Source organism: Cibotium barometz, chromosome 3, assembly GCF_041138505.1.
Source record: "Cibotium barometz isolate CiBa-2024 chromosome 3, ASM4113850v1, whole genome shotgun sequence".
NCBI classification, from domain to species: Eukaryota; Viridiplantae; Streptophyta; class Polypodiopsida; order Cyatheales; family Cibotiaceae; genus Cibotium; species Cibotium barometz.
Genome location: NC_141048.1, coordinates 38,187,329 through 38,199,435, shown reverse-complemented (window position 1 = coordinate 38,199,435; position 12,107 = coordinate 38,187,329). Strand labels below are relative to the sequence as shown.

Below are 12,107 nucleotides of genomic sequence, written 5' to 3'. Positions count from 1 at the left end.
TGCTACATTTATGGGACCTGCTTTGCTACTAAAACTTGAAGATGCAGGTGACCCTTTTGATGTTGGCCTATATGAAGAAGCTGTTGGATGCCTTATCCTCTTATATAACACTAGGCTTGACCTTCAGTATATGGAGTCTCAGTATTGAGAAGATTTATGCATAGCCCAAACACAAGCATTGGCAATTTGTTAAACGGGTTTTCCGTTACCTAAAGAGCACCAAGTACTTTGGGTTATTTTATTCCAAGGGCGGTAAATCATAGCTCCATGCATTTACAGACTCGGATTGGGCTTAATGTTATGCACATGAGTGTCCACAAGTGGTTTTTGCTCACCTTGGTGATTCATGTATATCATGGCTCAGTAAGAAGTAACCCACTGTGACCACTTCTAGCTGTGAAGCTAAGTATATGGCATCGTTTACAGCTACAGTTAAGTGTATTTGGCTTAGATGTCTTGGCTAATTTAGGTATAGGCGAGTTCTTAACCCCACTACCATCTTTACTGACAATCAGAGCGCTATGACAGTTGCGAGGAATCCAGTTTTTCATCCTTGCACAAAGCACATTGAGGTGCATTATCATTATGTCGAAGAGAGACACTCCGTAGTAGGGAAAATCAGCTTGGCTTATGTGCCAACACATGACAAGACAACATGGTAGATTTATTCACACGAAGGCTCTCTTAAGAGAGAAGTTTGAAGCTTTTCGCAAAGCTTTGAACTTACTTGCCTTTGAAGATTAGTGAGCTTTTTTTGGTGAATCTCAAATAGTCAAATTTTAGGGTACTAGCGTGAAAACACCCCCCCTCCCAAAAGAGCTCCACTTAGGTTTCCCCTTTGCGCTCCAACATGAATGATTGTGTGAACTTGTTGATGAGCTTATCATAACCGCACGTGAACGAACATTCCCTAGGGCCCAAACGGCCAAGTGGGAGTAGGGGCATTTGGGCTTGGAGAGGGTGCAAATTCAGAAGAAGCAAAAATAGGAAAACCTTAAGTAACAAGCAAAGGGGCAATTATTATTATTATTATTCAAACAAAGCCATAGGCTATATAACACAGCGAGGACAAAAAGCTGGCTTCCTAGCGTCATGCAATGTCTGAGTTTTCGAGCGCATGCGCTTGGCGGGACGTGCCCCTCTCGTCGATGCTGCCATCGACCATGAGAGAAAGAGCTCCTAACAAACTGGTGGGTTCTGTCGTAGTTGGAGACTCCTCCCACACACACACACACACACACATAACAGAGCGCTCTTGTCTGCCATAAAAACTCAGCCCATACCAACGCTCCTTGGTATAGCATCACACAGAACACTAAGCAAATCCAGGTATGCTTCATGTGTGTGTGTTTTGCTTTCATGGCTAGATCATCCTATGTGTTTTTGTTATTTCTTTCATATCTAGGTCATCCTGACTGCACTGTGCAAATCCAGGCATGTACCTGCCGAAATCCGGGTTGTAGAGATAAATGAGACTGCCCAGTAGCTTTCTGGACATGGTCTCATCTCTAAATTCTTATTCTTTCATAGCTTGGTCGTCAAACTTCATTGTAGAAAGCCAGATTCCATAGCTAGGTCATTCATGCTGCACTCTGCAAAGACAACCCCAAATCTCTTTGTGTCATAGCTAGGACTTCCATGTGGAAAGCCATGTAAATCCAAAGCTCTGTGTGCCTTTCAGAGCTAGATCATGTCAGCTTCACGGCTAGCCCATTGGACTGCAATTGTAGCTAGTTCATAAAAGCTTCATTTTGGAAGGCTGGGTATGCGTTTCATAGCTCTCTCATAGATAGCCAGGCATGTTCAAAGCTTTTTGTAGGTGACTGCGCTTCGTAGCTACCTCATATATAAGCCAGGCATGTTCAAAGATTTCTGTGGGTGACTGGAAAGTAAATCATGTCTACATTTGTTTTTCTTGCTATGTTATGTCCAGAGCTCTCTGTGCAATTGGCTTTGTGCTCTGTGGACTTTTTCTTTGGGGTGCTTTGTGGTAAATGTAACTGATCGTTTGTTGCTGACCACCTGCACAGGCCATGGATTCTGCCTTTGGTTGGGTGATTCTAGTGGTGGTCCTATACTGCTGCATCAATGTATGGATGATGTTCCAGGTTGTGAAGGCTCGGAAGAGGTGCATTTTTCTTGCATCTTTCACAACCGCTAAATTTCAAGTAGATCCTTTAGTGTTCTACATAAGGATTTCTTTTGAATGGTGAAATTTACATGCGCTCTCAAGCAGCTCCTGCTAAGGTAGTAACATTTTGGTCTTCTTTTTTTTGGCTTTCATGCCACTTTGTCTGTAGGTACGGTGTTCCTTTCCCAATCCTCTATGCTGTTGAGGGTGAGAATAAGAATGCTAAGTACTTTAACTGTGTGCAGGTGAGTATAAATACTTGCACTGTTTAGAAAGACCAGCTTTTTCTCTTGAAAATTCTATTTAGAGATGTCATCTGTCATAACGTGTGCAGAGAGGGCATCAAAATAGCCTCGAGTTCATGCCGGTTTTCTTCATTCTGGTCACTCTCGCGGGTTTGCAGGTATGCTGTATAAGGGTTGAAGATGTTTATGTTTTCTACATTTGTGTGCTATTGTCTCTCTTCCCTCTTTTGTCTGCAAGGAGAGGACCATCCTTTTATAAATAAGGTCATTATTGAGAGAGAGAGAGAGAGAGAGAGAGAGAGAGAGAGAGAGAGAGTTTATATTGATGCCTTCAAAAGACCCGAAGGGTCTATGAGACCAAAAGATTCTACATATGATCCATGAACTGGATGTCAAGGACAACTTGAAAAAGAAAACCAATCTGCCAAAAGAAAAATAGGGCCATTGTATACAATGGAGTTGCTATGACGACTCATGAGTCCAGACACGGGGGTTTGTTGTATGACTTTGAGGAAATTTGTGAGAATTTTCTTTTGAGTCTTTCAAACATCCATCCAAGCAGAAACTGAGCAGTGAGATCTCACATCCTTGTACTTCCAGTCCATAAAGCTCAACAGTGTAACCAGAGTGTTGAAAACTTTTGATCTCATTCTGATTACGCATATTCTCAAATGCATAATATGCCTGTCCCTTTCTCTAGCCTAGGCATCACAAATTGTTGCCATCTAGGATTTGATGGTACATCTATATCCAATATTTGAAGGTGTCCGTTACTTCCACTGGCTGATTATTGTAGCATACCATTGGAAGAGACCCTTTCGAGATTCTTACTAGCATGATTTTTGTATTCTGCATGCGGGTTGTGCATACAAATAGCCAGTAATTACTGGGCATCCTTCACAGAATGAGGCATGAAAACCACATTATCAGCATGAATCAGAAGAATGACTGACTGAATGCATGGCCTGGATATATTACCTTGCCTAGCATAGTCTAGCACCATGGCTTTGAGTCTGTCAATGCAGAGTCCAAAGAGGGTAAGTGAGAGGGCATAATTGTTTCAAACCAATGTCACTTTTGAGATGCCATCTCCCATATGCGGACCTGCCATTTGGCCTGCTGTGCTGTGGCAAGACCGGAACCCCCAGGTCTTCCATCCTTTTCCATGGGCTGAGAGCGAGAGAGAGAGAGAGAGAGAGAGAGAGAGCTTGCTTTTATCTGACCTTTGCCAAACTGCAGTTCCCAAGGGCTGCTGCAAGCCTCGGTCTTATGTATTGTGTTGGCCGTTTCTTTTATTTCAAAGGCTATTCCACAGGGGAGCCGGATAACAGATTAAATTATGGGTAAGTCTCTACTTGCAATCCCAGCATGTCAGTGTCAATTTTCCCCTTGATTTTTTTTTTTTGGGGTAAAGTTATATGCGCGCGCGCACGCACAACATGCATACGGAAGCATGCTAGATCAACAGTAACCAAAACACTGATTTTTGGCTAATTAATGCAGATCACTTGATGATCCAAAAATATAAGAATACCAGTGAATGGACCTAATATACTGTAGATTTTGCAAAACATGAATATGTACAATGTTGAACTGGGATTCGATTCCCGACTCTTATCGTGCTAGTTCTAATGCTACATACATGAACAAAAGGTTTTCTGCTGTTCTGGCTGTTCCCTGGGCTGAATTTGGCTTCTTCTTGGGAACACCCTTCTTTCAACCTGCTACTCACCTTTGCTGCACTTGTAGATACTGGGTGTATGGATCCTTAAATCCTTCTAATGGGATGCTTGCATCTACCCTTCAGCCACCTATTTATGGTTTCTTTAGGGCTGGTTGGCTGATCTAGGGTTAGTCGGCTGCCAACTGGGTCAAGTGCCAATTGTGCCAACTGAAATCTGGACTCTAAACTGCTCAGAAGTCTGCTAACCATGTCCAGGGTGATGCATGTGACAATATATAATACTTATTTGCTGAACTAATTCTTTCTATTTGCTCCTTCCCTTAGTGCTAGGCTTCATTACGGCTGAGTCTGCCCTGTATCTCCAGAGGTTTGACAAAAACTCAGTACGAAGGGCTTTGTGTGAATATATGCTGTTATGTGTGTGTGTGTGTGGAGTGCGTGTGTGAGCATATCTTGATATAGAGTTCTACACCTACTATTGGGCACTGATGACGTTAGTGGGGATGTCGTAGTATCTAGTCCATACTATGCATAATGGAGTTGCTAGTTATATAGTCTTGTGGGTTGACTACCATGAGTATATAACATGAACGTTCCTAAAAGGTGAATTTGGGCATGTTCCTGGATTCATCTAGGTATATATATATATATATATATACATGCATATGTATATATAGTATATACATGTATATGTATACGAGTGTGTGTGTGTGTGTGTACACATATACATATACATAGGTATTGCGATTCAGACTAAGCTGCCTAGCGTTATAGCCACTTATTTTAACATGATCTTTGGGATGCACAGGAAATACAATTTTGCAGCTTTGATCGGACTTCTGTTTTGCTCAGCAGCAGCTGGTGTAAGTCTTCTTTTGCAGTAGTCCTTCGACCTTCACTTTTAATGCATCACTTGCCAAGTTCGGCTAGCAAATAAAGTAAAAGTTGTATGGTTTTTGACTTGACGTTGTAAATGCATTTTCATAGTCAACTTTGGTAGGTCACGTTCTCTTATATGTTTGTGTATGTCAAATGTACCATGGTTCTTTAATGGCCCACCTGCTTTTGTATGCAAGCCTCTCTCTCTCATGCCAGGTTATGGTTCATTTTGAATTTTCATATCTTTGTTGCAATAGCATCTCCCATTGCACATTGTAAACAGATTGTACTTGTTTGATGATAGTATTACAACAGGGTGGACCTCATTTATATGGTGCAACATAAACCACTATTAAATAAAAGAATGCTGAAAATGAAACCAAGCATTTTCAAAAGAGAAAAAGAAAACCTCAACCTTTCCAATAGCTTCATGATTTTGTGAGTTGATGGAGGCTTCCAAAGTTTGACACAAACCACGTTGGTTTGATGGTCATGGAATACTAGCATAATCACGGAGAAAGAATCTGCAAGATTAGAGGGCGGCGGTGGGGATCAAGACCAAAGAAGAACTAGCATCATGCAAGGGCACATCAAAGTAGTGTCCCAAAGTATGACTGTTATGTGACCTCATTGAACGAGTAGGTGCATGACTCAATTGCTACTTTTAAGGAGTTCATCATAATGTTGGGTGGAGGAAGAGATGCATTTTAAAGCCAAAGATGGTGGTGACATTGTATTCTTTGCTATGCAAAGAAAGGGCATTGGCAGTCCTAATGCTTCTAAGAAGGGAAAATTGTTTCTACTAAACTATTTTTACTATGACTAGCTTGGTCATGTGATCAAATCATTAGAGTAAAAAAAAGTAGTTGAGAAGAATGGCATAGCCTTTGAGAGAGTAGTATTGGAATAGTGTTGAAGTTGAATTGGATCTATTTGAGATAATTAAAGAAATTTATGCATAGGCAACACATTCCACATTACCCAACGGTCCATGGATTATTGAGACAATGGAGCATCTTGAAATATGACTAGTCAAAAGGGTTGGTAAAGCTTCCTCAAGTTTGTGGTAACGAATAACGAATGGCAAATGTCTAGCCATGGGAACATGTACCATCTCTTTTGCGACTTAAAGATTCTCTTTGATAAGGCTTGTGTAATCATCATAGATATCAATGGTAATGTCATGGGAGAGAGGAATCTAGTGCAACAACTTGTATGAACTGTGGGAGTCCAAGTTGATGTCGAGACAAGCAAGCTATGGTATGAAAGATTTAGACATGTAAGTTTTATAGTCTTAAAAGGGATGCAAAGTATTAGGATTGTGGCACATCTATCAACATTTTTTGAGATGTCAAATATATATGAAGCATGTATGATGGACAAGCAACATCGTTATACATTTCCACAAGAAAGTAAGAATCATGTAAAGACTCTTCTAGAGTTTGTCCATGGAGATCTTTGTGGTAAAATGCCAACCACTACAATGGATGGTTCTTCTTACTTTTTGTAATTGATTGATGACTTTAATAGGAAACTAGGATATATTTTCTTCAAGATAAGGTTGAAGCTTTTGAAGTATAGCATAGTTTGGTAGAGAATAAGAGGTTGAATAAGTTAATAGAGGAGAAGAATTCACATCAAGTGGATTCAATGTCACTACCAAGAGTATAGGATCAAGAGAGATTTGATACTTACTTATACTTCGTAATAAAATGGTGTTGCATAGTTATGGAGATAGCACAAATTATGTTTAAAGAGAAAGAAATGTGGAATACACTATAATGCATATCCTTACACGAGTTACACAAAGGTAGTGAAGGGCATGACATCTTTAGGAAGCTTATTCTAGTAAGAAACCCATAGTTACATATTTTAGGACATTTAGTTATGACTCTTTTATGCGTGTTCCAAACAACCAAGTGGGATTCCAAAAGTAGGAAGTGTATCTTCTTGGAGTGCAGTATAGAATCAAAAGGGTACCAATTATGACCCAGAGACAAAGAAGATAATTGTCAACCATGATAGTGTTCGTGGAACATCCTCATCAAGTGCAGGAACTATTCTTCAACGAAGAAGTAGCTCAATACACAAAGCCACTAGTGATAGTACCAGCTCCACAAGAGGTGAAATCATGAGAAAGCTCCGTCAGTAATAATAAAAAATCCAACAGTTGTTCCTAGATCCAAGAGAAAAGAGGAGAAAAAGAGGGCCTCTGCTTCCATTGTCAATATGACCTCAATGGCTAAGATAAAGTACAGGAGCCAACCAATTTGGAGGAAGTATTAGCAAATCCAAATTGGAGGAGAGCCATCCAGTCACAGTATGACTCAATTATGAGAAACCACACTTGGAATCTTGTGGATCATCTTACGAGACGGAAGATAAAATTGGCACCAAGTGGATTTGGAAGGTTAAGTACAAGTTTGATGGTACATTGGATAAGTACAAGAGGTGAGGCTCATTGGTGAAGGGTTTTGCACATGTCAAAAGGTTTGACTTTCAGGAGACATTCACTCCGCTGGATTGATACTAGCCTTGGTTGCTCATGAGATAAGTGGTCGATAATGCAAATGGGTGTGAAGTTAGCATTTTTGAATGACCATCTCAAGGAGGAGGTTTATGTGTTGCAACTCCATGGGTTTGAGAACTTTGTTCACCAAACTAAGTGTGTAGACTCCAAAAAAATGTTGTACAGAATGAAACATGTTCCTTGAGCATGGTACCAGTGAATAGATGCGTTCTTTGTAAGTATTGGCCTTTCTAAAAGCCTCCCAAATACAAACTTATATATTTTCTTTGAGCAAGGTAAGTAGGTGATCATTGTCCTATATGTGGATGATCTCAATATATCGGGGAACCATGAGGAGATGATGTAATAGACACTGGAGATGTTGAGTTTAAAGTTTGTAATGACAAAACTTGGGCTCTAGCAAAATAGAATCATATATTTTCTTTGAGCAAGGAAGGTATATGATCATTGTCCTATATGTGGACGACCTCATTATGCCGAGGAGGAACCATGAAAAGAAGGTTTAATAGAAACAAGAGATGTAAAGCTCAGAGTTTGAAATGACAAATCTTGGGCTTATATACTTATGTTTTGGGGATTGAGGTCTAGCAAGAGTGTGATAGAATCTTCATTTCTCAGTAGAAGTATGGAGGAGAAATTCTGTAGGCATTTGGCATGGTGTGAGTGCAAGCCACTAGTGATTATACCCATGGAGGTTGATGTAAAGCTATCTATGGAAGATACTTCTCCACTTATAGATATGAAGGAGTATAGGAAGTTAGCAGGGAGTTTGATCTTTCTTTGCAATACATAGTTTGACTTTAGCTGCTTTGTAGTTGGTGTCCTTAGTCCCGAGGGAAGACAAGGATGCAACTATTAAATACATCAAAGGTATCATTGGGTATGGCATCACACATCTAGTGATACCTTGATTGGATTTTGTGACTCGGGTTGGGCAGGAGATTGTGATAGTAGAAAATATATTTCTAGTTACTGTTTTTTGATTGGGTCTGGAATTACATGTTGGATTAGTAAGAAGCATAGCCTACAGTGACACTTTCTTCTATAGAGGTTGAGTATAAGGCATCATCTTTACTTCATGTTTATTCTTCAGCTATTTCTACAATTCAGTGCTTTGTGTTGTGAAGATTCTACTTTAGCTATTGTGTACTCTTACATAGTTAGCTCACCAAAAAGTTATAATTTCTCTTAATTCGTGAAACTATTGAAAATTTGAATAAAATACATCTATTTATAGTATTGTTAGGGCTTCACAAGTTTTAAGATTCAAAACCCGCAGTGTATCATTGTTGACCTGGATGCGTTTGATAATGTTATCTTGGGAAATAATCCATTAAAAAAATAATATCAAGTGCATGATACAATCGAGATGCTAATAGATTTACCTCGTATCCCCACCACATGGTAGTTACTAACTCATAATTCTCTATAAGTTGTATCTATGCATGTACATGATTTGTAGCAATGGATAAGTTGTATCTATGCACATGCATGATCTGCAGCAATCACATGTGTTGCCACCAGCATTAGCATGCTTCCTCTAATCTCAGGGCTTTCTTAACTTTGCTAGATTAGATCCTAACTCCCTATGAATGTTTCCTATTAGAATAAAACCATATTAACAGCATCCTAAAGCACTGGCTAGCATTTCTTGCATACTTAACCACTGCGAAGAAATCCTTAACCGTATCAATCTAGACACCTTAAGTCCTAAGGTTACTAAAGATCTATTTTAAAAAGCATAAACATACTATAACATAGTAGCATTATTATAGGAAAACTTGAACATAGGGATATGAATACACAAAGCATATCCTCCAAAACTTAAACATAGGGATGTATGTATGCACAGAGCATATCCTCCAAAATTTAAACATAGGGATGTATGTACGCACAGAGCACATCCTCCAAAACTTGATTCACACTGTCAATTTTTGCATCAACTGAGGATCAGAAGGGAAACACATAGTGTAGTCTCAAATTTGTGTGGCCAAAAGTCTTTGAGTCCCTCTCACTAACTGTTCACACATACTTTGGCTACATGCTTACCCTTTGACTTTGGAACCTGGACAATGATAAAAGGCAGAACATATGTTGTCTCCAACAACATAGCCCCGTGTTACAAGAAGGCAGACCAAACAATTCAGAAAGATGTATCAATCTAAGTCCTAAGTTTACCAGAGACTTAGGTTGATATCAGCATAAACACTATAATGAGTAGTGGCACTATCAATCTAAGTCCTAACTTTACCAGAGATCTAGGTTGATATCAACATAAATAGACTATAATGGGTAGCATCACTATTATAGGTAAATTTAAACATAGGGATGTTTGTATGCACTAATCAATAGTAGCACTATTATAGGAAAATTTATACATAGGTATGTATATTTGCACAAAGCATATCCTACAAAACTTGAACATAGGTATGTATGTATGCACAAAGCATATCCTCCAAAACCTGATTCACCCTCTCAATTTTTGCATCAAGTTGAGGATGATAAGGGAAACTTATACTTAGTGTAGCCTTTAATTTGTGTGGTATCCAGAGTCTTTGAGTCCCTCTCACTAACTATGTCACAAGGTAAACTAAACAGTCTGGAAAGTTGTATTAGTCTAAACACCCTAAGTCCTAAGGTTACTAGAGATCTAGGTTGATATAAGCATAAACGGCTATAACTCTAGTAGTAGCACTAAAATAGGAAAATTTTGAACATAGGGATGTATGTATACACAAAGCATATCCTCCAAAAACCACTCTCTCTATTTTCCCATTAGACAGAGGATGATCAAGGGAAATCATACTTAGTGTTGTCTCAATTTGTGTGTGCAAAAGTCTTTGAGTCCTTCTCACTCACTATGTCACAAGGTAAACCAAACAATCTAGAAAGCTGTTCAATAAACTATTGTGCCAAGTTAGTTGCTCCCCACATAGTTGTCCTTGTGGTTAAAAATATTTCCACCTTTGTTAGCCTATCTACCACTACCCAGATAGCATCATGATCTTTGTTGGTATTAATAAATCGATAATAAATCCATGGAAATAATTTCCCATTTATTGAAAGGAATTATAAAAAAGAATCTTTGAAGGATATAACAAGTCTCTAGAGATGAGTCTAACAAGTGTCTAGAAATGAGTCTTTATCCTTGCTCACTTGCTAACACACTAACGAAATTTCACCATATAGTCCTAGACATTGGCCTTCATCTTAGGCCATTAAAACATTCATTTTTTGTTATCATAAATTTGGTGTACCCCTTGATGACCAATCATATGAGCATCATGACATTCAAACAAAATCTGCCTCTCCTAAACTTAGCACTATCTGATACATAGACTAGATCTATTATCCTAGAAAAACAGCCCATTCCAAATAAAGTATTGACTGCCAACCACCATAACAGAAGTGGTGTGACCCTATGAAGTTTCTTGCCTTGAATTTTTCCCAATGCCTTCTCAAATGCCCATTGGTCTAACATATATTCGGAATCAGAGGTGCACACATCAGAGCTTCTAGGCTATGGTGGATGAAATATTTTCATGGCTACATGTATGGCATAAAGAGAGAGAGAGAGAGAGAGAGAGAGAGAGAGAGAGAGAGAGAGAGAGTAATTGCATGAGTTAATGGTTAACTTAGTATTGCATACATTGATTTTGTAGCATTAAACCTTATCTTTTTACTAAGCTACACACACATAAAATGACACATGGCATGGGGTATGACATCATTGCTTACATACACTCACATAATATCTACCTTAGAGACTATTCACACACAAACACACACTAGTACTTACTAGTACACTCATAAGGAGCGTTCACATATACTTTGGCTACATGCTTACCCTTTGACTTTGGAACCTATACAATGATAAAGGTAGGAGAACATATGTTGTCTCCAACAAAGCCCCCACAATAGATGTTCGAATGCCTAGGGAATGATACAATGCTGGATACACATATGTTCTAATAAGAGATACATATCTGGATACATCAGAGATCTAATACCCATAGGATTGATACAAATCCTAGTTGGAGGTTTCCTATCAAATGTTAGGTCAAGAGGTCCTTGATAGCAAGAGTAGCCTAAAGGAATCTTGCACACTAGGGGTGCAAGATTCATATCTGGATACATCAGAGATCTAATACCCATAGGATTGATACAAATCCTAGTTGGAGGTTTCCTATCAAATGTTAGGTCAAGAGGTCCTTGATAGCAAGAGTAGCCTAAAGGAATCTTGCACACTAGGGGTGCAATGTGATATTGAAGCACAATCATTATCATACGAGAAAAACATACAAGTTTATTACATCTCATTTTTGTGGGACTTCCCAAGCTGAGGACCCTTGACTTAAACACATAAAAAACAAAAAAGGATAAATTTGGGAGATTTAGTCCCCCCTTGGATTAGATGTCGATGAAGATCCTCTTTTGGTAGTGCTTTCACATGGTGTTGCCTCTTGAGGCATGTGCATGAATGAATGACGATGAAAAGATTGATGTAGAAGCCCATGTTGGTGTCATGGAAGCATGAAGTGTAGCAAGAGCATGGCAGGAAAGTGTGCAAGTGCCAAAGTTTGAAAGGTATGGATGAGTGTAGCTTTTATAGATTTAAGGCCTACAACAGCATGGAAG

General features: G+C 39.1%; 1 protein-coding gene across 2 annotated transcripts; it reads left to right on the top strand.

The window, feature by feature from the left end:
- Window positions 1-1,025: 1,025 nt before the first annotated feature.
- On the top strand, window positions 1,026-5,219 carry LOC147640034 (microsomal glutathione s-transferase). 2 transcript variants are annotated; one of them, XM_086776413.1, is made up of 6 exons: window positions 1,026-1,190; window positions 2,031-2,128; window positions 2,301-2,376; window positions 2,466-2,534; window positions 3,616-3,719; window positions 4,869-5,219. In XM_086776413.1, the coding sequence occupies exons 1-6, from the start codon at window positions 1,098-1,100 to the stop codon at window positions 4,942-4,944; spliced, it is 516 nt and encodes a 171-aa protein (XP_086632539.1). In that variant the 5' UTR covers window positions 1,026-1,097; the 3' UTR covers window positions 4,945-5,219. The 2 variants fall into 2 exon arrangements, with proteins under 2 accessions (XP_086632539.1, XP_086632543.1); XM_086776417.1 differs by lacking the exon at window positions 1,026-1,190 and adding an exon at window positions 1,195-1,329.
- The last annotated feature ends 6,888 nt before the right edge of the window (window positions 5,220-12,107 follow it).